Source organism: Neophocaena asiaeorientalis, unplaced genomic scaffold, assembly GCF_003031525.2.
Source record: "Neophocaena asiaeorientalis asiaeorientalis breed wild unplaced genomic scaffold, Neophocaena_asiaeorientalis_V1.1 scaffold582, whole genome shotgun sequence".
NCBI lineage: Eukaryota > Metazoa > Chordata > Mammalia > Artiodactyla > Phocoenidae > Neophocaena > Neophocaena asiaeorientalis.
In genome coordinates this window covers 72240-90744 of record NW_020172996.1, presented here as the reverse complement: position 1 = coordinate 90744, position 18505 = coordinate 72240, and the positions used below count along the sequence as shown (strand labels likewise).

At 42.0% G+C, this 18505-nt stretch overlaps 1 protein-coding gene across 1 annotated transcript in view; it reads left to right on the top strand.

The window, feature by feature from the left end:
• The window catches only part of LOC112397971 (zinc finger protein 256-like), a 34778-nt gene extending 18370 nt beyond the window's left edge, over positions 1-16408 (top strand). The window contains 1 exon segment of the mRNA XM_024742321.1: positions 13066-16408. Coding sequence (XP_024598089.1) covers positions 13066-14202 — 1137 coding nt within the window. The 3' untranslated portion in view covers positions 14203-16408.
• Positions 16409-18505: the final 2097 nt, after the last annotated feature.

The window sequence follows — 18505 nt, the reverse complement described above, 5'->3', positions numbered from 1 at the left end:
GTCTTTTTGCTGCAGTTAACGAGCAAAGCCCTGCCTTTCTTGAGGCCGGAGGACCCCCTCACAGCATCCTTCCTGGATCCGCGTGTGACAGGTTCTAGTTGGTCAGGAATGAGAGTATCCTTCGCTGCGGCCTCTAGGGCTCTAGGAACTATATTATCCAGAAGAAATTGCAGCAGGTTGAGCCACTGATAGTTCAGGATAATGGCATTTCCGGGAAAATTCCTCGGCTCTGGGCGGGACTTCCGGCCTCTTCCTAGCGACGGCCATTTTAATTGTCGGGGTCTGTTTTGACTCTGGGCCGCTGGGTCGGGACCAGGATAACGAGGAGGCGCTGTCCCCGTGGCACAGAGGCGGGTCTGAAGTTCGGGGACGCCGCCCGGGGTGCCCCGCGCAGGCCCAGGAGAGGGTCCGAAGTGCCCGCGTCCCGCCTGTCCCCGCCCCGCTGCCTCCACAGAGTCCGATGGCGGCGCCGGCGTTGAGGGACCCGCCTCAGGTAAACGCTCGTCCTCCGGGCCCTCACCGCCCTCACCCCATCAGACACTAAAGCCCCGAGTGCGGGGCGCCTTGCTCACGTGCCTGCAGGCCAGGCCGCTGTGTCTAGGACGGTAAGGCGGTCGTCGTTGGGACTCTGTTTCCGACAGTGTGATGCCGCGTGGGAGAGCGTGCCAGGCGGAGGGAACGGCGGGTGCAAAGTCTTGGAGGTCGGACTGAGGCGGGAGGATTCGGTAAACCTAGGATGAGCCTTCCGCTTGCAGGGAACAGAGGGTGTGGTAGAGTGACGTCTGGTTCGGCAGAGAGGTGGTTCCTTTTTCTGAGGGACCTGGAGGCCACGGAGGGTAGTGGATAGAAAAGAGACATATTATGTGTTAGGGTTTTAAAAGTTATCACGGACTTTCCTGGTGGTCCAGTGGTTAAGACTGTGGGCTCCCAATGCAGGGGCGTTGGTGTGATTCCTGGTCGGGGCACGAAGATCCCACATGCTGTGGGGCAAGGCCAAAAAAAAAAAAAAAAAAACGGTAGGAACAGACTGGAATGTGGTTGATGAAGACGTTGAGGCAAAGAGAAGTAGAGCCTTTGTCCAAAGTCAGAGATCTGGTAAGAGTCAGCTCTAAGATTGAAACACAGACGTTAGTAAGTTAATCCCAGGTCCAGGTTCCAGGGCCAGGTGTGGATACAGGGGAGTCCTGCTCACATGGAGCCCAGCCATGGTTGCTTTCCTCTTCCCACAGCTTCCGAAGGTTGAAAAAGCACTTAGGGGGAGGGTGGGAGGGAGACACAAGAGGGAGGAGATACGGGGATATATGTATATGTATAGGTGATTGACTTTGTTATAGAGCAGAAACTAACACCATTGTAAAGAAATTGTACTCCAATAAAGATATTTTTTTAAAAAAAGCACTTAGGGGGAGGGTGGGAGGGAGACACAAGAGGGAGGAGATACGGGGATATATGTATATGTATAGGTGATTGACTTTGTTATAGAGCAGAAACTAACACCATTGTAAAGAAATTGTACTCCAATAAAGATATTTTTTTAAAAAAAGCACTTAGGGATCCTACACAAGGCAGGAGAGGGTGTCCCAGTCCCTCACTGGTATTGACACCATCTATAGGTTATCTGGGTATTTTGTCTTGAGGCTCTTCCCTAGATACAGTCTCAGCTCTTGGATAGGGGGGCCCTGAGGATATCCCCAAGCCCTGGGTCCTGAGTGCAGGACAAGGATAACATACAGGAGTTCCCATTCCTGACAACCAGTATAAAGTGGTATGGAAGGTTTTCTCAGGAATGGATACCAGCATGTGCAAGTACTTGGAGGTGTGACTGAGCTGGAAACAGGGTACAGCAGGTCTTCATTCTTTTAGTTAAGAACAAAGAGCAAGGGCTTCCCTGGTGGTTCAGTGGTTAAGGATCCTCCTGCCAGTGCAGGGGACTTGGGTTCGAGCCCTGGTCCGGGAAGATCCCACATGCCCAACTAAGCCCATGTGACAAAACTACTGAGCCTGCACTCTACAGCCTGCGTGCCACAACTACTGAAGCCTGCGCGCCTAGAGCCCGTTCTCTGCAACAAGGGAAGCCACTGCAATGAGAAAAGTCCAGGCACCACAACGGAGAGTAGCCCCCACTCGCTGCAACAAGAGAAAGCCCAAGCCCAGCAACAAAGACCCAACGCAGCCAAAAATAAATTTATTTTTTAAAAAAAGAACAAAGAGCAGGGGATCAATAATCAGGCCTGTGATCTGGCTAAGAACTTCAACATCATTTATGAAGGTAATGAGAGGTTTGGATAAGGGGAAGTAAGTGGTATTAGCCAGGTTTTAATAGGCTGCATCTGGCTGGAGAGAAAAGACTGTGGAGTTAAGGAGGGCGTCAGGGAGCCCAGGAAGAGCCCAGGTCTGTAATCCAGACCAGTGGTGAAGCCCCAGAGTTTTGGCCATGAAGGTGGGAGACAAGTTTGGATTCTAGATACATTCATTCATTCATTCATTTATTTTTGGCTGTGTTGGGTCTTCATTGTTGCACGCGGGCTTTCTCTAGTTGTGGCAGGCGGGGGCTACTCTTCTTTGAGGAGCATGGGCTTCTCATTGCGGTGGCTTCTCTTGTTGCGGAGAACGGGCTCTAGGCGCTTGGGCTTCGGTAGTTGCAGAGTGCGAGCTCAGTAGTTGTAGTGCACGGGCTCAATTTACGTGGCTTGCCGGCTTTAGAGTGCAGATTCAGTATTTGTGGCATATGGGCTTAGTTGTTTTCCCGGACCTGGGTTCAAATCCGTGTTCCCTGCATTGGCAGGCGGATTCTTAACCACTGTGCCACCAGGGAAGTCCCTCTAGGTACATTTTTAAAGAAGAGCCAAGAAGATTTTTAGATGTTGTTAGGTAAGGTAGAGGTTAGAAATTACTCCAAGATTTTTAGTCCTAGCAGCTGAAGGGATGGATCCTTCATCAAATCGGATGTGGCAGTTGTCAGTAGGTTTATTTTTCTTGGGAAAATCAGAAGTTTTGTTTTGGTCCTGATAAGGGTCTGAGATGTTTCAGAGAACAGTGAGTGGAGGCATCAAATGGGCAGCTGGACGCACATTTCTGAAATTTGGGGAGGGGATCAGGATGGAGATTTCCAAAAGTGGTAGCTATTGTAAGGACCAGAGTGAAGCTGTGGATGACATTTCGAAAGTGGAATGCAGGTTAGAGTGGTAATGCTATCAGTGGGTCAGAAGGACTAGGGTGCATGCCGAGGAGTGGTTCTCTTGCTTAGCACCTGGTTGAGGTTCCTGAGTATAACAAACACAGGTGAGAGAGAGAATGGCTCTGGATGGTCTGGGAGAGAAGATGATCTGGCAGGTGGCCAAGGCTTCCATGGGATGAATGGGTGCAAAATACGTGGTTTGGGAGGCAGAGAAATAATTGAGACAATTTGACACTGAGGCCAGGGCTCCTGCTAGTTCACTACTGTCCATATTCTCCAGAATCGTGTAGTGAGCCTTGTTGGGGTCTAGAGTGTTTTAGTCTTGCTGGTGGATAAGATCCAGGGTAAACGGAGTCATTTGTGAAAGTCTTTATGCCTGGCAGGGAGATTGTATGGGCTGGCTTGTGAGGAAGTTTGAGTAGAGAGAGGAGGGTTGTGACTTGTTGAGGGGACAGGCAATCAGACAGTGCATCACAGAAGTAGAAGAATGTCATGGGTGTCTGTAATTCACATGTGGTTCTGAGTGGCTAATATTGAAGCAAGGATCAGAAGCAGGTGGAGAGCCCTTCAAAGCACCATGAGGGGCTTTCCCTGGTATTGGGATTCATCAGAGGTCTGGGATTGTGCTGAATAGTTTTTGAGTGTCAAGCAGTCTCTGGAAGGAAACTATGGGCCAGGTATATGGTTAAGTCCAGGGAGATACCTGTATTGTAGAGCAGGAAGGTAGGCAGAACTGTGGGAGTGTAAACCGGGAGAATGATGATGTTAGAGAGTGAGAGTCTGCAGAATGATATGCACATACATAGGTAATGTGAGCTTATGGCCCTACAGCCCTGGTATTGGGGACTTAATGGTGAAGCATGAGCCCAGGTTTGACCGTGTCTTGTACGTACAGTCTGGGAGACCTCAGGGGTATTGATTGGCAGGAGGGATGGGGCTCTGCTCGCCAGGCCCAGAGCTTATGTGGCAACTATATGTCCCCCTGTCTGTTAATGCTGAGGGCTGAACAGTGATTAATGGGACCTGAGGAGAGAGTGAGCGGAGTGGCACCGGGTCCTGGTATCTCCTCTGTGGTGGGGAGCTTGGGAAGAGGATGATAGTAGGGTAGATGTGTCTGGTGATGGACTGTGGGTTCTCAGAGTGTTCGTTCTTTCATCTGTCCCCATGTTGACAGGACAGTATGACCTTTGAGGCCATTGCCCTGTACCTCGTGGGAGGAATGGAAGCTCCTTGTTGAGGTTCAGGGCACTTGTACCACGATGTGATGCTGGAAAACTTTGCACTCATATCCTCACTGGGTAAGACTCTCACAGCCTTCCCAGTGACCTGGAGTGAGCTCTGTATTCTGGCTCAACCCCTTTTCTGTGGGGGTGCTCTGTCCTTGTGACACATGGACATCAGGCACTGCTTGTTTCCCCAGCTTTCTGGGTAGTTGCTGTGGTAGGTATGCCTGGGTTGTTCGCACTCCATTCTTCACTCCCCTGCAACCCCAATATTTGCTGTACCGGATCCTCACAGGGAAGAATTTGAGGTCTGTAGTCCTGCAGTGCGTTTAATGATCTGTACCATCTTGTAACTGAAGGTTTGTGCTTTTCAAGCAACAACTTTCCATGTCTCCCATCCCACAGCCCCTGGCCTTCTACTCTGTTTCTATGAGTTCAATGTTTTTTGTTTGTTTTAAACTCTACATATAAGTGATATCATACATTATTTGGCGTAGTATCCGTCTGGTTCATCCATGTTGTCCCACATGGCAGGACTTCCTTTGTTTTTAAGGCTAAATAATATTCAAGGCGTGCATGTGTATGTGTGAGTATATCACACCTTATCCATTCCTACGTGGATGGACACTTAGGTTGTTTCCACGTCTTGTGTATTATTCATAATGCTGCTGCAAACATGAGAGTGCAGGTTGTATTTTCCCCATTGGATTTCATTTCTTTTGGCTATATTCCAAGCAGTGGGATTGCTGGATTGTATGATAGTTCTGTTTTGAATTTTTGAGGAACTTCCATACTGTTTATTCATAACACCTCTACCAGATTATCTTGCCAACAAGTGTACAAGGGTTCCCTTATTTCTGTACCTTTACCAACATTTGTCTTCTTGATGATAGCCATCCTAACAGTTATGTAGTAATATCTCATTGTGGTTTGGATTTACATTTCTGTGATGATTAGTGATGAAGAACAATTTTTCTTATACTTGTTAGCCATTTGTATATCATCTTTGGAATAATGTCTAATCAGATCCTCTGCCCATATTTTAATCAGATTATTCTTTTTCTATGAGTATGCTATGTGTTTAAAATATCATCCCTGGGGTCTTCCCTGGTGGCACAGTGGTTAAGAATCTGCCTGCCAATGCAAGAGACACGGGTTTGATCCCTGGTCCGGGAAGATCCCACGTGCCACGAAGCAACTAAGCCCCTGCCCCACAACTACTGAGCCTGCACTCTAGAACCCGCAAGCCACAACTACTGAGCCCACATTGCCACAAGTACTGAATCCCACGCGCCTAGAGCCCGTGATTTGCAACAAGAGAAGCCATTACAATGAGAAGCCCCATGCACTGCAACTAGAGAAAGCCCACACACACAGCAACAAAGACCCAACACAGCCCCAAAACTAAATACATTAAAAAAAAAAAGATTGCTTTGGCTCTTTGAGGTCATTTGTGGCTCCATATGAACTTTAGGATTCATTCTCTAATTCTGTGAAAAATCTCATTGTAATTTTGATAAGAATTGCATTGAATCTGTATATTGCATTTGGTGATGTGGACACTGTAACATTATTAATTCTTCCAATACAAGGATGTGGGATATCTTTTCATTTATTTGTGTCTGTTTTATCAGTGTCTTATAGTTTTCAGAGTTCAGAGCTTTTACTTCCTTGGTTAAATTTATTCATATGTATTTTATTGTTTTTGATTTTGTAAATATGATTGATTTCCTAATTTATTATTCTGATATTTCATTGTTTACAAAAATGCAACTGATTTTTGCGTATTGATTTTGTATCCTGCAACTTTACTGAATTTGTTTAATAGTTGTAAGTTTTCGGGGGTAGTCTTTAGGATCCTCTACATATAAGATCATGCCTTCTGCAGCAGTTTTACTTTTTTTATGATTTTATTATTATTACTTTTTTCTCTTGACCAAGTGTTCTGGGTAAGCCTTCCAGAGCAATATTGAATAGCAATGAGGACAGTGGGCATCTTTGTCTTGTTCCTGGTTTTAAAGGAAAAGCTTTTAGGTTTTAAACTCTGAGTATGATGTTAGCATGGGCTTATTGTTTATGGGTTTATCATATTGAATTATATTCCTTGTACACTTAATTTGTTTAGAATTTTTAATAGGAAAGTATGCTCAATTTTGTTAAGTGGTTTTTCTTCATTTATTGAGATGATCGTATGATTTTTATCCTTCATTCTCTTAATATGGTGTGTCATGTTTATTGATTTTCAAATGAGGAACTATCCTTGTTTCCTGTGGATAAGCCACACTTGATGATAATGTAAGATTTGTAGGGTGCGGCTGGATAGCCATTGCGCATGCGCTAGGCATGCCGCTAGGGCGCATGCACCTAATATGCTAATCAGGTTTTGAAGCAGTGGCCTATCCAAAGTCCGGCTTGCGAAATGCGATAACCATACGGACGAATCAGGGACTTACACGAGTCCTTAAGCCCTTATATAAGCAGACAGGCTCGAGCGTACGGGGTCTTCCTTCCATCCGCCTGAAACCAAGCTGTACTCCAATAAAGTGTGATGCGAGAAGAATCTAGCGTGTGGTGATTCGTCATTCTGCTGGTCAGAAGCGGCTCGCCGCAAAGATTCTTGAATATGATGTTGAGTTTAGTTTGCTAGTTTTCTGTTGGGAAGTTTTTCCTTCTATGTTCATCAAGGATGTTGGCCTGTAATTTTTTTTTCTTACAGTTTCCATAACATGCTTTGGTATCAAGGTATATTTCTAGCCTTAGCCTGAGAAAATGAGTTTGGAAATGTTCCTTCAGCGTTTTGGAAGAGTTGAGGAAGGATTGACATTAATTCTTAAAATCACTGGAAGAAATCACCAGTGAATCTGTCTGGTCCTGTGCTTTTCTTTGTTGGGACAGTTTGTTATTATTAATTAACTAATTTTTAAAAATTGAAGTATAGTTTATTTACAGTATTCGTGTCAGAGTAAGACATAGCGATTCAGTATTTTTATAAATTGGGGAATTCTATGATGGTCCAGTGGTTAGAACTCTGTGCTTCCACTGCAGGGGGATGGGTTTGATCCCTGGTCTGCAAACTAAGATCACATGTGCTGTGCAGCACAACCAAAAAAAATTTTTTTTATAAATTATACTCAATTTTAAGTTATTATAAAAAATTGGCTGTATTTCCCTGTGCTGTAAAATATATCCTTGTTGCTTAGCTTTTGGGGAGATTTTTAATTAATGATTCAGTTTCCTTAATTGTTACTGACCTACTCATATTTTTTCCTTCATGATTTAATGTTGGTAATTTGTTTCAAATAACTTATCCATTTCTTCTTGTTTATCCAGTTTGTTGGCATTTAATTGTTCATTGTTTCTGATATTTGTGTATCTGTAGTATCAGTTGTACTAGCTGCTCCTTCATTTTTGATTTCATTTATTTGAATCTTCTCTTTTCTAATTTAGTGTAGCTAAAGTTTTGTCAATTTTGGTTCTTTTCAAAAACCAGCTCTTAGCTTTGTTGATGTTCCTATTCTTTTTAGTCTGTATTTTATTTCTTTCTGGTCTGATCTTTGTTATTTCCTTCCTTCTAGAATTGGGCTTAGTTGTTTTTTTCCTAGTTCCTTGTGGTGTAAAGTTAGGTTGTTTATTTGAGCCTTTTTCCTTAATGTAGGCATTTATTGCTATCAGCTTTACTTTTAAAAATTCTTTTGCTACAACTCATGGCATGTTTTGATTCCATTTTACTTCATCTCAAGATAATTTTATTTTTCCTTCTGATTTTTTTTCTTGAACACATTTGTTGTTCAGGAATGTGTTATTTAATGTCCATATATTTTTGAACTTTCCAGTGTTCGCAAATATGTTATTGATTTTTAGTTTCCAACTCTTATGGCTGAAAAAGACTCTTGATATGATTTCATTCTTCCTAAAGGTGTGAAGACTTGTTTTGTGACCTAACATATGATGTCTTTTAGAGAGTGTTCTGTGTCCACTTGAGAAGAATGTATTGTACTGTAGTTGAATGGAATGTTCTGTGTATGTTAGGTTGAGGTGGTCTAAAGTTCCATTCAATATTTGGTCAATGTTTGAGCTAACGTTTCATTAAGTATTTCCTTATTGATTTTCTGTTTGGTTAATCTACCCATTCTCAAAAGATGGGTATTGGAGTCTGCTAACATTATTTCATTGTTGTCTTTTCTACCTACCAGTTTCTTTTCTTTTTTTCTTAATATTTATTTATTTACTTTTTGCTGTGCTGGGTCTTCGTTGCGGCACAGAGGACCTTCGTTGTGGCACGTGGGATCTTTTTAGTTGCTGCATGTGGAATTCCTAGTTGCAGCATGTGGGCTCTTAGTTGCGGCGTGCATGCAGGATCTAGGTCCCCAACCAGGGGTGGAACCAAGGCCTCCTGCATTGGGAGTGTAGAGTCTTACCCAGTGGACCACCAGGGAATTCCACCTTCCAGTTTCTTAATATTTGCCTTACACATTTAAGTGCTCTGATGTTAGATTCATATTGTTTATGTTCTGTCCTCTTGAAGAGTCAACACCTTTATCATTATTCAATGACTTTCTTTGTCTCTTGTGATAGGTTTTGAGTTAAAGTTTATTTTTCTGGCTAAGAGGTTTTGAGTTAAAGTTTATTTTTCTGGCCTAAATGTAGGCTATTATAAGTATAAGCTACTGTTTTCTCGTTTCCATTTGTATTGAGTTTTTTTTCAGTTCCTTCTCTTTCAGCCTATTTGTGTCCTTAAAGCTGAAGCAAGTCTCTTGAAGACTTTATCCTCAGCCACTGTGTGTCTTTTGAATGGAGAGAATTTTGTAAGGACTTTGTAATGCCATCTTGTTAATTTTTGTACAGCTGATTTGTAGTTCCTTTGTTCCTTTTTTTCTTTCTCACTTTCTTCCTTTGTGATTTGATGGTTTTCAGTAGTGGTATGCTTTGATTCCTTTCTTTTTATCTTTGTGTATCTACTGTAGGTTATTGCTTTGTGTTTACTATCTGGTTTGTGTAAAATATAACAGTATTTTAAGCTGATAACAACTTAATGTCAGTTCTATACAAAAAGTCTCCTTTTAGAATCCTCCTACACTGTTGGTGGGAATGTAAGTTGGTATAGCCACTGTGGAAAATATTATGGAGGTTCCTCAGAAAACTAAAACTAGAATTACCATTTGATCAAGCAATCCCACTCCTGGGCATATGTCCAGAAAAAATTATAATTCAAAAAGATACACACACCCAAATCTTCATAGCAGCACTATTCACAATAGCCAAGACATGGGAACAACCAAAATGTCCATCAACAGATGAATGGATAGAGAAGATGTGTGGTCCATATATAGAATGGAATACTACTCAGCCATAAAAAGAATGAAATAGTGCCATTTGCAGCAACATGGATGCATCTAGAAATTATCATACTAAGTGAAATACATCAGAAAGAGAAAGATAAATACCGTATGATATCACTTATATGTGGAATCTAGAATATGACACAGATGAGCCTATCTATGAAACAGCAACAGAATTACAGACATAAAGAACAGACTAGTGGTTGCTAAGAGGGATGGTTTGGGGAAGGGATGGAGTGGGAGGTTAGTGGGTATAAGCTTTTATATATAGGATGGATAAACAAGGTCTTATTGTATAGCACAGAGAATTATATTCAGTATCCTATGATAAACCAGAATGATAAAGAATATTTTTAAAAAAGAATGTATATATATGTATAACTGAATCACTTTTCTATACAACAGTAATTAACACAACGTTGTAAATCAACTATACTTCAATAAAGATAAAAATAAAAGGGAAAAAAAGTCCCATTTTAGTATCTCACCCCTGTTGCATTTATATTTTTGATGTGACAGTTTATATGTTTTTATACTTGTAGTCATTAAAAGTAATTGTTGGTGTAGTAATTTTTAATACTTTTGTCTTTTATCCCTTATACTAGAATTAAGTGATTACCACACCACCATATTACAGTGTTAACATATTCTGAATTTGAGTATATACTTAACCTTTACCACTGTGCTTCGTATTTTCATATATTTTCCTGTTGCTAATTAGTGTCTTTTCCTTTCAGGTTGAAAAGCTCCATTTAGCATTTCTGGTAAGGCAGGTTGAATGGTGATGAACTCTTCCAGCTTTTGTTTATGTAGGAGAGTTTTTATCACTCCTTCATTTCTGAAGGACAGCATTGCCAGATAAAGTATTCCTTAGTTGGCAGTTTTTTTCCTTCTGCATTTTGAATTTAATGTCCCACTCTCTCCTGGTCTACATGGGTTCTGCTGAGAAATGTGCTTATAGCCTTAAAGGGGTTCTCTTGTATGTGATGAGTTTCTTTTCTTTTGCTGCTTTCAAAATTCTTGGTCTTTGTCTTTTCAGACTTTCATTTTACTGTCTCAGTGAAGATCTTGTTGGATTGAATCTGGATGGGGACCTTTGTACATCATGTACCTGCATATCCTCACCTCTCTGTCTTGATTTGGTTGATTGTTTCCACCATTTTTTATTTAAATAAGCTTTCTGCTCCTTTCTCCATTACTTCTCCTTCTGGCACTTCTACAATGTGAGTATTATTTCCATTGATGGCATCCCATAATTTACATAGGCTTTCTTCAGTCTTTTATCCCTCTAGCTGGATGATTTGAAATCACCTGATTCAAGGTCATAGATTTTTCTCCTGCTTGATCAAGTTGGCTGGTCTCTGTTGTATTTTTCATTTCATTCATTGTGTTCTTCAGCTCCAAAATTTAATTCCTTTTTCTTTTTTTTCTTTTTTTTTTTTGTATCTTGGAACTTCTTGTGGTTTTTTGTTTGTTTGTTTGTTTGTTTTGGCCGTACCATATGGCATGTGGCATCTTAGTTCCTTGACCAGGGATGGAACCTGTGCCCCCTGCAGTGGGAGTGTGAAGCCCTAACCACTGGACTGCTAGGGAACTCCCATTCTTGGAACCTGTTGATTTGTTTGTGTATTTTTTTCCTACTTTGATTGAGTTACTGTTTGTGTTCTCCTGGAGCTGGCTGACCTTCCTTAAAATATTTATTTTAAAATCTTCGTCCAGTTGTTTGTAGGTATGCATTTCTTTGGATTCACTTGCTGGAAACTTACGTTCCTTTGGTGATATCTTGTTTCCTTGATATTCCATGTTTCTTAGAGCCTTTTGTTCATGTTTATGCATTTGATGGATCAGTCACATCATCCGGATTTTCAGACTGGTTTTGGTAGGGAAAGACCTTAACTTGGGTTGGTTACAAGGTCACTGGCTAGGTGGGGTGTGGCAGTTTGGGCTGTCAGAAGGGACCAGCCATGTAATGGCTCTGCAGCTCTGTCAGCTCTAGGGACACCAAAGATTGTAGGGATTCTCAATAGCCAAGGCTGCAAGGTGAACTCACAGGTACCTTGCCCTGGTGAACCTGGAGGGTGTGACATCAGTACTGTGTTCAGATCATACCAGGAATGTTTCTCATTTACCCAGTATTTTTTTGGTTGTAGCTCGTGACACAGCCCATGTCTGCTTTCCCTTCTCAACTGTTAATCCTGTGCTGACTAGTCAGTTTTACTCCACTGTGATATCTACTCTGACTTCCAGCCCAGGAATAAGCCCCATGTCTCTGGACTTCAAATCTCAGCCATTTCTCTCATACCTCCTCCTCTCTTGCTCTGCAACTTTGGTCTGCATGTGCTATGAGGTGTCCACACATCCTTAAATTGGCCTTGAACAGCAGCTATTCTACTGCAGTTGGTTTCTTCTGGGTTTGGACATATGCTTTCTACACAGCGTCACATCATGAGCAGAATAGGTCCTGCAGGAATCCTCTGGCATATGAACAAGTTCTAGAATATGCCTCTCTAGTTGGTGCTGTACCCTATCCTAATGTCTTTCCCCTGTTGAAGTGTACCATTCTTTTGCCTTAGAGGCACAGTCATGCCCAGTAGCTACTTCCCCAGTGGAATTACAAATCTCCTTTCTGGAAAAGCATCCTGTAGAGTCATTCCTAGATATGACACATTACATTTATGATGATGTTGTTCCCTCCCTATAGAGTCAACATAAAGTTTATTTGCATGTATTTTACCACCATTTATTTGCATTTAGGTTGCTGCTGTGGAGCAGAGGCACTCTTTCAACGAAGCATTTCTATAAGCATGTCACTGGCCAGGACTCCTAAGGCACCTTCGTTTTCCCAGAAGAATCACTCCAGTGAGACGTGTAGTCTGGTCTTGAGAAGTATTTTTCACTTGGCTGAGCATGAAGAAACACAACACAGTCAGAAAGTGTTCCCGTGTAGAATATGTTTGAAGCGATTTCATTTTAGTGCAAACTTCCAAAAACACCAGAAGCAGCACATGGAAGAGAAATCCTTCAGTAATGCTGCGGTCAGGGCCTTGTTTGTGAAGAGCTACAAATGCCATGTGTGAAGGAAGACCTTTACCTGTGAGGAAGTTGGGAAAGACTTTCTGGCCACCTTGGGACATCTCCAGCAACAGACCACTCACACCAGGGAGAAGCCAAAAAAGATTGCCCAGCATGAGGCAACTTTACAAAGCAGAGAAGTCATTACAGCTGGGGAGAATGCAAGAAAGCCTTCAGCCTGAAACATGCAATTGTTCAGGACTAGGGTGTCCACCCTGGAAGACACTGTTCTGTGTGCAGTGAATGTGGGAAGACATTCAGGTACAAATCCTCATTTGTTGTGCACCAGAGACTGCATACTGGAGAAAGGCTTCACGTGTGTGGTGAGTCTGGCAAATCTTTCAGGCGAACCTCAACCCTCAATCTGCATCGAAGAATTCACACTGAAACAATGCAGTACAAGTGCAGCAAATGTGGGAAATCCTTTAACCAAAACTTTGTGCTTATTTATCCCTGGAGAAGACACATTGGAGAAAATTATTACCTGTGCAGTGAATGTGCACAGTTTCCTAGCTGTAGATCCATCATAGTTCAAGAACGGACATTTCACACTGGAGAAAGGCGTTATGAGTGTACTCAATGTGGGATATCTTTTAGATGAAAATTTTACCTAATTGTACACTGGAGAGTTCACACAGGAGAAAGGCCTTTTGAGTGCAGTGAGCATTGGAAATCCTTTAGTCATCAATCTTACCTCACTCAACACTGAAATGTTCATAGTGGAAAAAGGCCTTATGAATGCAGTGAATGTGGGAAATCTTATACTTCTCACCCTGGCCTCTATTATCTTTAGAGAGATCACACAGGAGAAAGGCCTTATAAGTGTAGAGAGTGTGGGAAATCTTTTACCAGTAGGAGGAACCTTCGTTATCATCAGGGAGTTCATACTGAGTGCAGTGAATGTGGGAAATCTTTTCCATCTAGGTCCGGCCTCTGTTATCATCAGAGAGTTCACACAGGATTGAGGCCATATGAGTGTAGTGTGTATGAGAAGTCTTTTTCCAAGAGCTCTGTGATTACTGAACATCAGAGAGTTCACACTGGACATAGGCCTTATCAGCGCCGTGAATGTGGGAAGTCTTTTTTCTCTGGTTTCAACATCAATAATCAGAGAGTTCACACAGCAGAAAGGCCTTATGGGTGCAGTGAATGTGGGAAATGTTTTCCCTGTAATTCCATCCTTCATGAACATCAGAGAATTCACACAAGCAAAAGGCCTTATGAGCACACGGAATGTAGGCAGTCCTTTAGAGCAAATTCTTCTCTTCTTGAACACTGTAGAGGTCACACTGCAGAGAAGCCTTATATATGCAGTGAATGTGGGAAATCTTTTTCATCTAGGTCTGGTTTCCGTTATCATCACAGTTCACACAGGATCAGGGCCATATGAGGCTAGTGAATGTGGGAAATCTTTTCCCCAGAGCTCTGCACTTCTTCAACATCCGTGTTCACAGAGCTGAAAGGCCTTAAATGTGTGGTGAATGTTGGAAATCCTTTACCACTAGTTCCCCCCTTTGTTATAATCAGAGATTTCACCAGCAGAGCCTTATTCGTGCAGGGAATTTGAGAAACTTTCCTAAATAATTCAACTTATTATACATGGTAGAATTTGCACTGGAGAAAGGACTTGAATGTGCAAGGAAATGTGTAATTTTCTTGTTCAGGGTAACGACACTGGAAGAAACTGAGGAGCCACCCATCTGAATTCAATCTCATACATCCAGTTGTCCACAGGGGGAGATACCCCTTACGTTTAAGTTATGTGGGAAGCATTTGTGGCTGTATTGCACTTTGTAACCTGTCCAGGGCTTTTCCCAGATTTATGTCACTGTCTGTTTCTGTGGCTATTTTACCTGTGTCGCCTGGCAGGTCCACACAGTGTGCATCAGTCATCAGCCCAGTGCACTCAGGGAAACTGACCTCTGTTCTTCCAAATGTTGGAGCAAACTAGGAGTAGGTCAGTCCCTTTGGGGTTGGTGTTCCCCTCTCTCTGACTACGTGTACAAAAGCCTGAAGGAATGTTAGCCCAGAGAACATCATAAGAATTCAGCTGACCATGTGCAGAGAAGGACAACCCTTTTCAGGGACATGTTCTCGCATGATCAGTTTTTCCAGCTAGCAAGTCACCAACCCAAACTGTGTGCCACACATTGTTTTGGTTTGTATAATACGGGTGGCTTACTGTTTAAGGCCTGTTTTATTTTGGAAGTTCTGTGCACTGCAGGAGGTTTTTTATAAGGAGATTTGGGCTCCACAGGCATAGGCCTCAGGGAGGATAGTATGATGACAAAAATTGGCTTGCCGTCTTTTTGGCCAAATTTGCATTGGTGCCGGTGAAGTCGTAGGAGAGAGGGCAGGGCTTTCTGGTCCTCATTTGAAGCCTGGATGCTATGAGTTTTAGGAGACTCAGGCATCACCGTGAAGAGGAGTGAGATGTGACAACCTCAAGTTCTTGGAGCAGCATGAATTTTTTCCCAGGGCGTATCACGAGAGATGTCAGCACTGTTGAGAGGACTCTCCTCCATTGGTTTTGCAAAGAGCATGTGCCCTGATGTCCACAATTCCATGGGTGACAGTCACTGACTGTAAGACTAGGGGTCAGGGGAAACTGGAACTGATACAGAAACTGGGTTAGTAGGGAGCAGAGGAGACAGCAGCTAGCTCATTGGAATGTGCTTCTTCTAAAAGTGCATCCACAGATGTCTTTGTGACAGTGACCAATGTGCAGGATCAGCATGTACACAAATCTCAGGACCTCCAGGCATGTTTATGTTGTGTAGCTGAGGTCATTGTCAGAGAGATAATTGGAACGTTCTGTGGATTTTTGTAGCCTACCTGAAGTGTTTGCCTCAAGGCCATTGTTGCACAGGCAGGAAACGAAAGGTAAAGAAAAGTAGTCCAGGGATGTGGCTCTTGTGAGCCAGCCAGAATTCCTGTTGACTGAAGTGGAAATGTCCTTTATTACTCGCCAGTATTTGCTGCCACTGAGGCAAGATGACACCCACAGGGCATGACTAGAAAGGTGGTGAAGCTAGTATAGTGTTGCCAAATCTGTTTTCCAAAAAAGTGGGACGTACAGATTTTCTTAGCTTGAAGTGTTTTTTAAAGCTTTATTTAGGTGTAATATACATGTAGAAAACTGTACATTTTTAAAGTGAAGTATTTGATAAGTTTTGACATACACATGATACCTGTGAAAACATCATCACAGTCATGGTAATGACCATATGTGTCACCATGTATTTGCCTGATTTCCTTTTATAATCTGTCCCTGCCCTTCACAGCCCTCCAAGAACCATTGATTTATTTTCCCTTGTAATAGATATCTTTACGATTTCTATAATTTACATGATGAAATCCTAAAACGTTTACTTTTGTTTTCTCCTGGTTTTGTGTTTTGTAATTATTTTGAGATTCATCAATGATGTTAAATGAGGAGCTCTTTTTTTTTTTTCTGTGTTTTTGAGTAATATTCTTACCATTAGATATAACAGTATATATCCATTCACCTGTTTATAGCTATTTGGGATAATTCCAGGTTTTGACTGTTGAAAATAAACTAGTGCAAGTGTTTGTGTACAGTTTTTGTTTGTCTGTTTGGGGTTTTTTTTGCGGTACACAGGCCTCTCACTGTTGTGACCTCTCCCGTTGTGGAGCACAGGCACCGGACGTGCAGGCTTAGCGGCCGTGGCTCATGGGCCCAGCCGCTCCGCGGCATGTGAGATCTTCCTGGACTGGGGCACGAACCCATGTCCCCTGATCGGCAGGCAGACTCTCAACCACTGCACCACCAGGGAAGCCCTGTGTACAGTTCTTAATATGGAAATTTGTTTCCTTTATCTTTTGGTCCAAAACTTAGATTGCAGTGTTTGAGTTACAAAGTAGGTGTATGTTTAGCTTTTGAACAGACTAACAAATTGCTATCTAAACATTGTACTTTTTCTTTTTATAAAAATTTTTATTGGAGTATAGTTGATTTACCATGTTTTTTTTTTTTTGTATTTGTAACAGTACTTGTATGAGGGTTCCATTTCTTCTACATCCTAGTGAATACTTAGTTGGTCAGTGGTTTTTTATTTTAACTCTTAATGAGGTTGCCATGCTCTCTCACGGTTTGAATTGAATTTTCCTCAGAATTCATGATTAGCGTCCTTACAGATTTATATTTGCTATCTTTGGTAAAATGTCTCCTTTTATCTTCTGCCTATTCTTTTTTTTTTTTTTTTTTTCCTTTGGCTGTGTTGCACAGCTTGCAAGAACTTAGTTCATCAAACAAGGATTGAACCTGGACCCTTGCAGTGAAAGCTCCGAGTCCTAACCACTGGACTGCCAGGGAATTCCCTCTTAAGCCTATACTTTGATTAGTTTGGGCTATTTTCCTTTTCTTTAACGACTAGGACAGTGAAACAACAGATACCCATTTTGCTCGTTCTTGAGTGACTGCTTTATGGAATAATTGGTTTCAGTACTTGAAGAACATGTCTTGAGTTTTTTCAGTGTTTTTATTACACACAATGTAATGCACACATGTACCATACATTATAAGATTAACCTGCCAGGAGAATTTACTATTAGTTCTAAGTATACTTGATGAATGACACCCTGCCCCCAGCCTCTTTTTTTGAGCATTTATTAAGAAGAGCTTATAATTGTATATATGTTTCTCAAAGACCTGAGAGCTAATCCTTTGAAATGTAAGCATTAGGATCAATTAGGCCTCTGTCTCTCAGTCTCTTTGGAAGGATAGAATCCTAGTTTTCATAATTACCAGCTATCAAACACAGCTGAACTAATCTCGTTTATATTTCCCAGCCGTTTTTAGTGTTTCAGTTCCATGAATACTGAGTTCCCATCCTCCCTGTTTCCTTATTCTCCCTTTATTTTTAAAAAAACTTTCTTAACATATTTTTTTTAATCTTGAAGGTGTTTTTTTTTCTAGCTGCGCCACATGGCTTGTGGGATCTTAGTTCCCTTATCAGCGATTGAACCTGTGCCCCCTGCAGTGGAAGTCTGGAGTACTAACCACTGGGCTCCCAGGGAATTCCCCTCATTCTCCCTTTAAAACACCTGATCATCTCTGCAGAAATTACGATTGAGTTCAACTCTTTTTCCTGTTGTCAGTATTTATTGAATAAAATGTTTTTTTCCATTTTTGTTTTTATTGTTTCAGTTAACATCTAGCTGTGTTTTTCTTTGACACCGTCAGTCTCAAAAGGGAACAAGGAAACATGCTAATTTGGTACATAGTACAAAGGCTGCATTGTTTAAAGATGGAACATGTGTGAGAATGGTCTTCTGAGTCTTGAACTATCTCATTGGGTTACCAAACTCAGGTTTGGCTGCTCACAGCTGAAAACCAATAATAGAGTCGGAAGTGTCAGTAGAAATGAAAGATGTTTTAATCAGAAAAGGTGGCAATCTGGAGAGAAGGTGGACTCATGTCCCGAGACCAACTTTGAAAATTCTGGTCAGCCATTCAGCCATGACAGGTTTTTTTTGTTTGTTTGCTTTTGGCCACGCAGCATGTGGGATTTTAGTTCCCTAACCAGGGATGAACCCATGCCCCCTGAAATGGAAGTGTGGAGTCTTGATCATGGGACCACCAGGGAATTCCCAGACATGACAGGTTTTAAAGGGAAAAAGTGGGGAAGAATCTCAGTGAATCGTAAAGGCAGGAAGTTGGTTTCTGCATC